Source organism: Alternaria burnsii (genome assembly GCF_013036055.1).
Source record: "Alternaria burnsii strain CBS107.38 chromosome Unknown 121, whole genome shotgun sequence".
Taxonomy (NCBI): Eukaryota; Fungi; Ascomycota; class Dothideomycetes; order Pleosporales; family Pleosporaceae; genus Alternaria; species Alternaria burnsii.
The window spans coordinates 310172-323044 of record NW_024066125.1 but is presented as its reverse complement, the minus strand read 5'-3'; the positions used below and the strand labels follow the sequence as shown (position 1 = coordinate 323044).

General features: G+C 52.1%; 6 protein-coding genes across 6 annotated transcripts; 4 read left to right on the top strand and 2 right to left on the bottom strand.

Annotated features, from left to right (window-relative positions):
* Positions 1-181: 181 nt before the first annotated feature.
* Positions 182-1619, top strand: GT037_010112 (transcriptional co-activator protein; the record flags this gene model as incomplete). The annotated part of the gene is made up of 2 exons (XM_038935159.1): positions 182-821; positions 889-1619. The coding sequence occupies 2 exons, from the start codon at positions 182-184 to the stop codon at positions 1617-1619; spliced, it is 1371 nt and encodes a 456-aa protein (XP_038782250.1).
* A 377-nt stretch (positions 1620-1996) lies between these two features.
* On the bottom strand, positions 1997-3390 carry GT037_010111 (peroxisomal targeting signal 2 receptor; the record flags this gene model as incomplete). Its single annotated transcript, XM_038935158.1, has 2 exons — positions 1997-2897; positions 2966-3390. Coding segments are annotated over 2 exons (1326 nt in total), but the record flags the coding sequence as incomplete, so codon positions are not given.
* Positions 3391-3423: 33 nt separating this feature from the next.
* On the top strand, positions 3424-4814 carry GT037_010110 (grf zinc finger domain containing protein; the record flags this gene model as incomplete). Its single annotated transcript, XM_038935157.1, has 2 exons — positions 3424-4002; positions 4050-4814. 2 exons carry the CDS (start codon positions 3424-3426, stop codon positions 4812-4814), a joined length of 1344 nt encoding a protein of 447 aa, XP_038782248.1.
* Positions 4815-5059: 245 nt separating this feature from the next.
* GT037_010109 (uncharacterized protein) lies at positions 5060-5662 on the top strand (the record flags this gene model as incomplete). The annotated part of the gene is made up of 1 exon (XM_038935156.1): positions 5060-5662. One exon carries the CDS (start codon positions 5060-5062, stop codon positions 5660-5662), a length of 603 nt encoding a protein of 200 aa, XP_038782247.1.
* Positions 5663-5670: 8 nt separating this feature from the next.
* GT037_010108 (alpha beta-hydrolase) lies at positions 5671-7365 on the bottom strand (the record flags this gene model as incomplete). Its single annotated transcript, XM_038935155.1, has 3 exons — positions 5671-5891; positions 5984-6554; positions 7096-7365. The coding sequence occupies 3 exons, from the start codon at positions 7363-7365 to the stop codon at positions 5671-5673; spliced, it is 1062 nt and encodes a 353-aa protein (XP_038782246.1).
* Positions 7366-8110: 745 nt separating this feature from the next.
* On the top strand, positions 8111-12871 carry GT037_010107 (uncharacterized protein; the record flags this gene model as incomplete). The annotated part of the gene is made up of 6 exons (XM_038935154.1): positions 8111-8126; positions 8175-8263; positions 8316-8493; positions 8544-10030; positions 11441-11616; positions 12781-12871. 6 exons carry the CDS (start codon positions 8111-8113, stop codon positions 12869-12871), a joined length of 2037 nt encoding a protein of 678 aa, XP_038782245.1.
* Between the last annotated feature and the right edge of the window lie 2 nt (positions 12872-12873).

Sequence of the window (12873 nt, the reverse complement as noted above, 5' to 3'; positions counted from 1 at the left end):
CAAACCCTCGCGCGACTCTCCTGACGCCTTTGTCGAGTCGTCCACGCCCCACCGTCGCTCTCTCGCCGCTTGTGGCCGTCTCCGCAATCCGCACGCGCACCCGTCCAGCTGCGCGACCATCTCGCAACGCGCAACCATTCCCACGCATTGAGCGCCACGACGGCGCGCATCCACGGCCATCATGGCAGGCACGATACGGCCCAATGACATGAATGTCTCGACCACGCCGACACTCTCCTCGAGCACCCTGCCCAACCTCACATCCCTCAACACCGACCTCACCAAGAAGCCCAACGCGCCGCGCGCCCCCCGCATAGACGTCGAGCCCCTATACTCGGCAGTCAAGGGCTCGATAAGCGATGTCGACTGGACCACGTACAAGAAGACTCTCTCCTTTTTCCTCCTCGGCAACCTCAATCAAGAAGAGCTGTCCCACAAGCTCGGCAAGATCCTGACCACGCCCGCCCTCGAACATGCCCACAATGCCCTCTTCACAGCCATCTACGCCAACATATGGCGCGATCCGCCCGAAGCAGGCATCGCGAGCTGGGTGTCGAGTAGTGATAAGCCGACAAGCGGGACGGTCAAGGGGACGGGGGATGAGAGCGAGAAGAGGCTCAAGCATGAGATCATGCAGTTGAGCCGTAGGGAAAGAAAGAGGCTCAAGGGCATACCGGCTGGAGAAAGCCCGCTGGGTACGGGGCTGGAGGGCGCGGGCAGCGGTGCCAATGGGCCTGCGCAGGAGTATGTTGATGCGAGACGGGCGAAGCAGTTGGATGTTGGTCCAAGCAGTAATCAAGGGGGTGGGTTTGGAAAGACCAGTACGTGTATACCTTCATTTCTATCCTCTCCACAGCAGAGACTGAGGCAAACTAACATGACGAATAGACTGGGAACTCGAAATTCGCAAACGCTACACTTCAGCCCTGTCTGTCGAAACCCACGAATTCCCTACGGCAACAACCATTTCCTACCGGCTCTTACCTATATGCTACGAGTTTGGCCTGCCCCAGGGTCACACATCTGATTGTCCTGACTACCTCAACATCGCAACCGAAACCTACATCAAAGAAGCGCTAGCAAATTTACTCGGAAAGGTCGCCAACAACGGCCCCGGGTACGTCCGAACGGGCGAATTCAAGAAGAAGCTTGCCAGAGAAGAACGCCTCGTCGAACGGGGTGAATTGGCAAGGGGCACGGCAGGCGAGCTACCCGTCGAAGCCGAAGAGCGACGGAAGAGAAAGTTATTATGCATGGAAGACTTGCGTCTAGCGCTTGCCTTGGGAGACTCGTATCTAGGACAAACACCCTTCATCGCAGGTTCAGTTATGAACTCGCGCTTTCTCGACACCGAAGGCATCGAGGACATTTACAATCCGCCCCGGAAACCAGTGCTGACAAATGGCGTTGGTATCAACGGTACCGGCACCGCAAATGGCATCAATGGTATCGGCAATGCAGGGAAACTTGATCTTAACGGTGAGACATGGACGATCGATTTCGGGGACCCCATGCAGATCGATGACGAAGTGGGTATGCATTGGCAAGGTGGTAGTGTGCAGGACATGGCCGAGATGAACGATGCGCTCGATGATGTTTTGAACCTTGGAGATCTTTAGCATGGGCCAGAGGTACAGTCACGGAATGAAGGTGGAGAAGATGAGGGACAAAATATTTGTAGAAGGACGTGGCTGATGCATTGAGGCGTTACTAGACTTGTTGAGGAGGAGAGATTGCTTGCACCGCTTGAGCATTGGTGGGCGTTTCGAGATTGTTTGGGGCTATTTTCCTGCATGGCAACGGTGTTGAGGGGTTGATAAGGCGCGATCATGGGACGATACCCTATCTATTTGTTTCTTATTGGGGATCTTTGTTTTCGGTAGCATAGCTCGCAGTGTGTATATCGCCGAGTACTATTGTTTCGCCTACGTAGTCGAATGAAGAACAGTCTATATCCCACAAACGTCTCTCATGTTGCGCATAGGGTTTGGTCGTCTCATTGCATAACAGCCCTCGCATCCCACACCAGAACCCTTTCATCCCAACCCGTACTGGCACACCACCCTTCCGCCCCGAACAGACACCAATCCACACCCGTCACAAACTCTGTATGCCTCCCCATCCTCCCCATCTCCCTCCCTCCGCCATAAAACATCGGATCCTCCAGCATATTCTCCTGCTTCACAGACCCTACGCCCATGGCACTGCCATCCGTCCACACCCGACACGTCATATCGTAACTCGCAGATAGTAGAATATCAGATAAATGCGGACTCCAGCTCAACTTCCTTACCGCATATTCGTGCCCTGGGAGAACAGCAACGGGTCCAGCCTGCGGCATTCTAATGTCAAAAGTACGTATCACGCGGTCCACGCCAGCTGTTGCAACAATGGTATCGCGGTATTTATTCCAGTCGTGTGTCAAGGCCTCTGCGGGCGCAATTCCAATACTGGCTGCTTGGCCCATGCGCGCTTTGGGCGGTTGGTGTATCGGGACGTTCATGGTGAGGTGGTTGGACGCACTCGCTGGTGTGCGCAAATCGAAGACACGGAGATGGCTGTCTGACGACACACTACTCAATACACTGGCGTTGTGCGGACTGAAAGATGCGGAGTAGGTGCAGGAATGTGTTGGTAGCGTCGTGATACTCGCGTCTGAGTTGGGGTTCCAGATCTTGATGCAGCCGTCCCAGGAGGAGGAGAGGAATGTGTCTTTGGCCACGAGGTTCCAGTGCACGGCGAAGACTTCGCGGGCGTGCTCTTGCCATGAGGCGATGGGGTACGTGGGCACATTGATGTCGAAGAGCTTCACGGAGCCGTCGCCGCAGGCGGTCAGGAGCTGGTTCTCGTGGGATTCGGACCAGGTGCTGTCGAAGAGGGAATCTTGGGTGTCGAACCTAAGGTTGGGCATGTTAGCATGTGAAAGATGTGGGAAAAGTAGCTGGGTGCTAAGAGTCCCACGCACCACTTCTCGGCTACTATGCCATTTGCTGTAAGACCTAGTATGTACAGTCGTCCATTTCCGACGAGCCCGAAGTTGGCAGAGGTTGCGACTGCGATGCGGGAATCGAAGAATGGGCTGTATTTGACCGAGTAGCCGTTGAAGCCCTGTGTTCGAAACTCGAGCATGACGAAGAATCCACGAGGATAATAGTAGCAGACTATGGCGCGTGAAGTATATGTAGGGGTCGGCGCGTCATGTCGCGCTGGGATGAAATGCTGGTGTTGTGCTGCTGCATGGTTGCAGATGACGATGTGGATGAGACCGAGGCCTGGCGCTTTGGATATGGCGGGGCTGCATCGGGACTCGGGCTGTCCCGTGACAACGCGTCTGGCTGTACTGGTCGCCACCGACAGGAGCTCCGCATGCGTTAGCGAATGATCACGACACTATGAGTGCCTTCGTGATCAACTGCAATCGACATGGACGCGTTCGTATCGCGAAAGAGGAAGTGGGCTGAACAACCCCCAAAGTCGGTAGAGAATATAAGCATGCAGCAAGAAGAAGACTCTACCGACTTTAAGCTGGCTCTACTGGCATCTCTACACCCCAAACTCGACGAAAGCACCCTGCTTGAAGCATTGCTCGCCGCTGATGGACATGTGGAACAAGCCTCGGAGTCGTTATCGCAGCCGAGGAAGCGGCCTGTATCATCTACAGTCGGTTATCAATCATCGTTGAGCTCGTATCGCATTACTCCGGCCAACGGGACATCCACCAAAAGGCCACTGGTGAAGAAAGGGAAGACACTGTTCTTATACAGCCCAGAGGATGTTGAAGCACACACGCCTTGCTCCATCATCCATAACTTCCTACCGGCAAAGCAAGCGGAAGCATTGCTGTCTCAATTGTTGGAAGAAGCGTCCTCGTATAATAGGTATAAGTTCAAGCTGTTCGAAAGAGTCGTGTTGAGCCCTCACACGTATTCCTTCTACGTCAACAGCCTAGAAGAGGCAGAAAAACAGAAGACGGAGTACATTTACAATGGTGGCGAGCTCGAGGTGAGAAAGCCCAGAAGAGTCAGCATCATAATGTTAACATCGCCCAGGATGTCCGGCAAAGTACATCAGAAATGCTAAACGCATGTCCTCAGGTGGAAGAGGCCGTCAACCGCGAAATCCAACGCAGGATTCGCGACTTCTACCCCTCCGGCAAGAAACTCAAATACCAATCTCCTCACCCATGGAAGGCCAACACAGCCTTTGTGAACTGCTACGATGGACCTCAAGAAAGCGTCGGCTACCACGCGGATCAATTGACCTACCTTGGCCCAAGAGCCATCATTGGCAGTCTGAGCCTGGGAGTAGCGCGTGAATTCCGCGTTCGCAAGATCCTCGCCGAAGACGACTCTGTGCACCCCAAACAAGACGGCTCACTGGCCGATGCGCAGGGCCAGATTAGCATCCATCTGCCGCATAATTCGCTCCTGGTTATGCACGCAGAGATGCAGGAGGAATGGAAACACTCCATAGCTCCGGCTCAAGCTATCGATCCTCACCCACTTGCAAAGAATAAACGGCTGAATATCACGTATCGCTTTTACAAGGACAGTTTGCATCCGAGGTATACACCAAAGTGCAAGTGTGATGTTCCGACTGTGTTGAGGTGCGCGACAAGGAAGAAGGAGAGTAGAGGCAGGTACATGTGGATGTGTCATGCAGGTTACGTGCCGGGAAGGGAGAGCTGCGGGTTTTTCCAATGGGCAGAGTTTGATGAGGATGGGGAGCCGCCATGGGCTGGAAAGATGAAGAAGGAGGAACGAAGGAGTGGGGAAGAAGGAAAGGCTGGTGTTGAACATGGTAGGAAAGAGTGATGAGCCTACACATCCCTCTGGAGATGAGTGGCGCCCTCTCGGTGATCGTTAGGCGCAACTTCCAGTGAGTCAAACGCAGACGTAATCTGCAAATCGTCTCGTAGTCCCCTTGCAACGTTTGCAGACTCTAACCAAGGTGGTGCAACGAGTACTTTTGAGCACAAGTATCAATACCGCTGGTAAACTATACTCGACAACAAATCGGAACTTTATTCGGACCTATTCTACCGCCATACCAACCAAATATGCCACCTCTCTTCCTCTACCAAGCCACCATGCTCCGACCACAGATCGATCGAACCGGAGACCACACACCACTATCAACCTCTCCGCCAGCCAATGAGATACTAGACAGTCTTCTCACAGGCTATCTATGGGGCTGTCTCCTTGTGGCTTTGTTTCTCGTCGTATACTTCGCCATCAGCTTCTGTGCCTGGGCGATTGGGGCGGCGCTGACTACTATCGATACGGTAGTTGACTGCCTTCGACCACGCGATGTTCACCCGGACGCCCATACGGATGCTGTATTGATGGCATCCTCCTTGTTCAAGACGTACAAGACTGCATATCCGGAACGGATCTTCTCATTGAGCGAGGACGATATGCAGATGTGGCGATGTGACAAGACCGATAAGGGCCTGGAGCATGCAACCTCGCGCACAGAGAGAGACATAGTGCTAGAAGAGAAGGGATCAGAAGAATCTCTGAAACTTCGCATTGTCGGTAATTCCATCGATGATCCTATTCATCACACATCTTCTGGCGATGTGGTCATGGTGGACACTATCCCTAATACCTCCAACGCCTTTCCTGGTCTCGATCGCCTCGCTGTTTCTATACAACTCTGATTTATCGTTTACACTCCTGGCCTCTTCTTTACGTACTCGCCTAACCAGTACACCGCCTGCAGAAACGCTTGTTCTTTTGCAAATCTCGCCTTTTCATGCGACAAATCGCCCTTTGTCGCAAACCCGTGCTCGACATCCGAGTAGAGAAACAGCTGGTATGGGACGGTATGTTCTTTGAGAACGTCTTCTGTCTCGCGGCGTTTTGAAGCGGGGAAGATGTCATCGGTTTCTGGGGTCAATGTTAGCACGCGTCGTTCTTGTTATTCTTTCTCTTCTTCTCTTTTAGTAATGGCGAAATTTGTTTCGAGGAAAAAAACGTACCTGCAGCAGCGATGCTTAGCGGTCCTTTGATGTTGCGGATTTCGACTGAAGTGACGAAACTCGGATGAGCTATAAAACCTGCGTCTAGGCCGCCTTCCTTCAACCATCTACACACATATTTGCCCCCAAAGCAATATCCCACGCCTCCTAACCTCTTGATTCTCAACTCATTCCTCAAATATTCGATTACGCGCTCATACATTGGATCAACGGTCTCCGGTTTTGGCATCGTGGTTTCAACATACTCTTGCAGGTCAAAAGATGGGTCGATGGGAAAGGACACTTGATGGCCGTTGAAAACGTCGGGTATGAGTGTTAGATAGCCGTTTTGTGCGAATTGGTCGGCGATGAGCTGGGTATTGGGGAAGTCCATGCCGAGGACGTCGGTCATGAGAACTATCGCTTGTTCTGGGTTCTTATCCTCTGGGTAGGCGAAATATGTGCGGATACTATCGATTTGTTTGATCACTCCCTGAGGTTTCCCCTCGTGCTTTACGCCGACGACGCAGCATCGTTGCATGGGGTGCGATGCCATGGCGTTGAGGCAGTGGTCAAGATTACGGAAATGATACTTCAAAGTTCTTTATTTGATTGCAGGACGAAGAAATCGTTCTATTTATGCAACGATTCAAGGTGATGCTGAGGTATGAGTCTGATGAGCGTTGCCCCACAAAGCGACAAGGATCATGGTACCCTAAGACGCAAGCTAGCCTCTATCTCCGGATGAGAGCTTCTGGTACTTTGCACTACGCATGATAGATGGGATATATGTCAGAAGGGCGGCTTGTATTTAAAATCATAACATCATGTCATTCGTAATTACCAAATGTCCAATGTATCCCGTTTGTACAAAGTTAGTCCTCGCACTACTGAGTCAGCACTCAACTCAGATCCTCGCTCTAATCATGCACCATACATACGTATACTCTCAGTTTTGTGTGCGATTATCGAATACGATCAATGCCTGACACGGCTGACACTTCGCCTCGTAACCCTCTCGTCCACGTAACTTCCACGTGGATCAACATAGCTCGTTCTTCCTGGCCTGACAATCTCAACATCGCTAACGCGTCGCCGGGACACACTCCTCGCGCGACTCCTCGCGCGCGTACGAGGCTCTTCGATGTACTCAATTGCACGGGGTCGGGATCGGGATCGTCTAGAGGGTATGAGCATGAGACGTTGGCGCTTTTGACGTAATGAACCACAAACCTGTACTCGACGTAGCGGCCATTATCGCTGAAGCTCTCGACAGATGTTCGCTGCCAGTCGCGTGGTAGACGCATGACGCCAGCTGGTGGATGGGAGGTAAAGTTTCCTCGTCGTGGTGGCGGGTCGACGACGCCACGGCCGCGTGTTTCGTAAGTCTTCATAATACACATAGTGATGATGTTTGGTATTCCTGCTCTTCTTTGATGATGATGTTGATGATACGCCGAAGTTGTTGAGGCTCGTGGTTTCCGGCTGCCGGGTTCCCGGTATGATGACGTTTAATAGCGAACGACACGATAGTAACAAGCGAAAGAGGCGGACAGGTGCGGAAGGACCAATTGATGTACCGGAATTTGGAGTATCACAGAGTTGTAGATTTATTGATTCCTAAACTAATACGACGTAGATGGGACGCGTCGGAAATGACGTGCGCCAAGATCTACCAGGTTGTTCCAAGGTTGTATCTCAACTTACCAACCTCGTTATTTTACCACCAAATGTCTATATGCAGGCGGCGGTGAAGTCCAGACCTATGCATATAATCCTGGGGTCCTCTTGTTACAGACTTCTGGCTAGTGATGCAGCCCCAGCAGCACCCTCCTTTGAACCTAGCTCTGATGACGACAGGCAGCTTTGATTGGAAGCATGTAGAGAAGAAGACGATACTCAGATGATTCACATTTGGTGATGCGTGGGACCGAGTCTTCATAACAGTGAAAGCTGCGAAGTAGTCACCCTAGGATTGAGCTGTCATGTTAGAGCCACCCCCACATGCCCCGCGACTCGTGGCTTGTCGCTGAAACGTAGGCGGTGACGAAGCAGAGGCCACCGCCAAAGCTACCAGGCAGGCACCACCTCCATTGTGCATCGCCCATACCCTATTCCGCCTACTGACCCTTTTGTTTTGCGCGCATTATGTCTCTAGTATCCGGTATGAGTTCCAAGATGGCTTCCTATAGCAGCAACTAAGCGTAAATAGAGGCCATCTGGGCAGCGTCCCCTTCCACGACGCGTGGACAAGCAACACCTCTGTCCTCGGACCCCAAGGGCGAACGTATCGCCTATGCCGTGAGTCTGTCAACAAACGGCAGCTGTTCTTGAGTTAATTGAAGCATTGTAGTCGGGCAAATCCGTCTTCCTTCGCTCCATCGACGATCCGGCTGTTAGTAAACAATACACGCAACACACAACACAGACGACCGTCGCCCGTTTCTCCCCTTCGGGCTTCTATATTGCCAGTGGAGATGTGTCGGGTACTGTGAAGGTGTGGGACTGTGCAGGTGAAGGGGCTACAAAAGGTGGGCGGACAAAAGCGGTTGATCAAGGGTGAGAACTGATGACCATGCAGGTGACTACCACATCATCGCTGGCCGCATCAATGACTTGGCATGGGACGGCGACTCGCAGCGTATCATAGCAGTCGGCGATGGCAAAGAGCGTTTCGGACACTGCATCACAGCAGACAGCGGCAACAGCGTGGGTGAGATCTCGGGACACTCTTCACAGATCAACTGCGTCTCCATCCGCCAGCAACGACCGCTTCGCGCCGCCACGGGTTCCGACGACACCAGTCTGGTCTTCTACCACGGCGCTCCTTTCAAGTTCAACACCAGTCTCAGAGGGCAGCACAACCGCTTCGTCTTCGGCACCGCCTTCTCACCTGACGGCTCTGTCTTCGCTAGTGTTGGCGCTGACAAGCGCATATGGCTATACGATGGCAAGACTGGAGAGGCCAAGGGACAAATTGGCGAAGGAATACACACCGGCAGCATCTTCGGCATCTCATGGTCCAAGGACTCGAGCAAGTTTGTTACAGCCAGCGCGGATCAAACCGTCCGTATATGGGACCCTGAAGCGGGCAAGAACATTCAGACCTGGAGGATGGGCGAAGAAGGCGTCGCTAGTATACCCGACCAGCAAGTCGGTGTGGTATGGCCCACAGGCCGTAGCGACGGTTTGATCGTCAGCGTAGACCTCGAGGGAAACTTGAACTACCTCGTCGACGGCAACCCAAAGCCTACGCGCGTCGTTCGCGGCCATGCGAAGAACATCACAGCAGCAGCCATTGCTGGATCCACTTTCACCACAGGAAGCTACGAGGGCCGCGTCTTAGCATGGGACACTACCACCGGATTGGCCGACAAGGTCGAAGGCGCAGCACACTCCAGCTACGTCGCCGGCATCACAACTTCTGATAGTAAGACTGAGACGGAGCTGTACAGTGTTGGCTGGGATGACACGTTGCGTTCCATGTCAGTCCCAGACAAGATCTTCACTGGGGAGGCCCATGATCTCAAGTTCCAACCTAAGGGCGTTGCTGCAACATCGAGCACTGTACTGATCCCATCGGCTGATGCGATAGCAATATACTCCAAGGGCGAAAAGGTTGGCTCGCTATCAGTCAAATATTCGCCAACCTCAATCGCGGCCCATGGCTCTACTGTCGCTGTTGGCGGAGACGATAAGCTTGTACACATATACACACTCTCGGGCACCGAGCTCAAAGACACAGAGACAGTGCTCCGCCGCGCGACAGCACCCATCTCTGCACTTGCCTTTTCCGCTTCAGGAAAGAAACTAGCAGTAGGTGCTGGCAACGGCAAGATCTACGCATACGAGGCAGATGCAGACTGGAAAATCATTACAGACAGATGGAGTGCACATACCGCTCGCATCACTTGTCTGGCCTGGGATGAGAGTGAGAACTATGCCGCAAGTGGTAGTCTGGATACGAATGTCATGGTCTGGAGCACTGAAGACCCTGGTAAGCGTATCAAGGCTCTCAATGCGCACAAAGATGGGGTCAACGGTGTTGCGTGGGAAAAGGCGAACAAGGTGATTTCGGCGGGCGGTGATGCTAGTATCAAGGTCTGGAGTGTGAAGGCGTGAAACGCCACCAACGTAGTGAGAAGCTGAGCAAAAGAAATGCAATGATCGATCATGGTCTGGATGGCGAATCGTGAAAACTAAACTGAAAGCCGATGGCGAGACCGGATTAGAGTGTAACGGCTAGCTTTTGAAGGACGTCGAGGAAAGGTGAGGCGAACGGGGGCGCATGGAGGCGCACGTCGGATGCTCCTGCCGTTTTCCGCTTGCATGTGATGATGCGGCTCTCTCACTTTTCGAGGTATGCCTCACCAAATCACAACCCATATCGGACCTGCGTCATGATACATGCACAACATCAACAACGTGGCATCTTTACTATCTCACTCAAGATCAGCTTGTCTTATTCTGACCGGATACTCTTTGTCTCATTTGTTATGCCTTCGACTGGGGAAAGATTGCCATGCACAGCCTTCACTGTAAACGACTGCAACTTCCTAAGCTCAAGAACCTCACTTCGCAGATAAGTCCCGTATGTTGCGGAGAGTATGACATGGTATAGCGAGGTGGCTATTGGTTACCGTCTTGCTCTAAATGCAGCCCTCTTAACGACAACACATGCGTAAGCCGCGCTGCCTTGTTTGCCTAAAAGTCCTGGTATGCCTCAGCGCGAACAGCCACATCAAAGCTAATGTTATGCAAGCCTGCTGCAGAGGTCCTTCAAAAAGGAATATGATTAGGGCGCTCGCCCTAGCAAGCTTCACTACTTTGTATATGGCAGCTTGGTCTCCCAAGTCTCCATGAAGGTTTCGCGCTCTTCCATCCAAGCCCAGCACAGTACCTGCGACTATTACCTTCCAAACCGTGCACTAGTCTTTAGTGTCGTCTCATCGACTTATCATAGTTGCCGGCCGAATCCACATGGCCAACAACACATACCTCAGCGGGGTAGAAAACCTGCGCGACCTGATGAACGGTCAAGGAGTCTACATCGACCTCAGCGATCCGAACGCTGCTGAACTGTCCTTGCAACGACAAGATAGCCAGCAAGTGCTTTCGCCCGCGATACATCAACGACATGATTCATTCTTCTCATGCTCATCGCTAAACACCCCACGGCATTCGATCTCACAGCACCAGGCTGAGCCTCAGCCTTACGCAAACCTACACCAAAATCTACACAGCCCCAATATTTATTCACAGCATCCGGTCAATAACGGAATGTCCCGCTCTGCATCTCAATACTCTTCCACATCTTCAGGTCAGCAGCCACACCCTCACAGCCTACAGCGATCGTCACGCGGATCATTTGGTAGCACTTTCGTCACGAATGGGTCGGAAATGTCTCGCTCCATCTCGAGCACGTCAGCGGGCCAGCGTACGACGCTCCAGCCTTACCCGTTACAATCTCACCCTCAGGCCGGCCGCTTCCACACAAGGCGGTCATCCGAGCTTTCGCCAAATATGAATTACGATCATTTTTCAACCACTGCGATAAGTCCATTTGACTTCACGATCAACGCCACCCCTGGCGAAAATATGCTTGGAGATGAGGACGAAGATAGAGCTTTTGGTCAGATTGGTTACGACAACGAGTAAGTCCTCTTTAACCTATCCAACGTGTGATCGATAAGCCACAGGATTCTCTTGTAATCAATCAGAACCCTGGTGATGTCCACTTCCTGGATTCTGGATCCCATGGTCGTCGTACGGAAACACATCCACGCATGGGAACTTTATACATAAACTCAGGAGCTTGAAATCTGAGCCATGATTACGTCTCAATTTTTTCCAACGGCCGAATTGCATTCGAATCTGTCGGAGTTCTATTTCATTAGTCTAACGACTATGTGAACTCCCCGTGAATCGAACAAGCCCAAGGATCGTTGCATGATCGTCGGGTTAATCTGCTCCATCAGTTCAGAAGCGGCACCATCCTCCACGAACGCAAACACTCTGCTTGGAAGCACCTCTCAGCCGCTCGTCTCCAGACCATGGGCGATTTTAGATACTCGGCCGTCAGACCAGTTCAGCAAGTGGTTACGACAATCATCGGGGTTTCCGGTCATATTGTACACCTTCAGGATCGCCAACTCAGGACACCAACGTCGGTTCTTCGAGACCCAGGTGTAATGCGAGAGGATCTACCCAGTCCTGGCAAGATTGCACATCGCTTCCTTACGCATCTGCTCCAAGTCCATATGCTCAGCCCTCCCGGACTGGACAGGATTATGCCACCATGACGCGCAAATAAATCCATCGACTAAATCATACTAAAGGTACAGTCCGTCCAGTTTTTATTTAGTTCATTCTGCCATCTTTCCATAGCCCAAGGCTCCGCTGCACAGTTCTTGTCAAATGAGTACACAGCAAAGCTCAGTAAGCGCGGAAGATCTAATGGAAGGCTCGATCATCAGAAGTCTCTGTCCAAACCCTTGGCCGGCACGAGATGTGGCTGATCAATCATGAGATGACGACCTGTCAGCCAGCCACCAACTTCAGCTGTCTTACTACTTAACACTTAGTCACAAGACAGGATACTCATGACAAAACATCTGGTCCATCCTTCATTGACGTTGATACAAGCCCGGGGTATCCAAAACAATCGTCAATCGCCTCCATGGTCAACGCACATAGTGGATCCATACTCCACCCAATTAGACTGTCTTTATCTGTTGTTCCTACCGGCGAGGAAATCCTGCTTTCTTGGTCGTATGGTCATAGTTTCATCAGAGTTTGTTCTAACATCTATGTCTCAGAAGCTCGAACCTTTTGACCACATTTGGGTCTAGTTCCCGTGCTCCAGAAGAACCATTCGGTACACACGTCCCATATCAGAACCAACTGTAAGT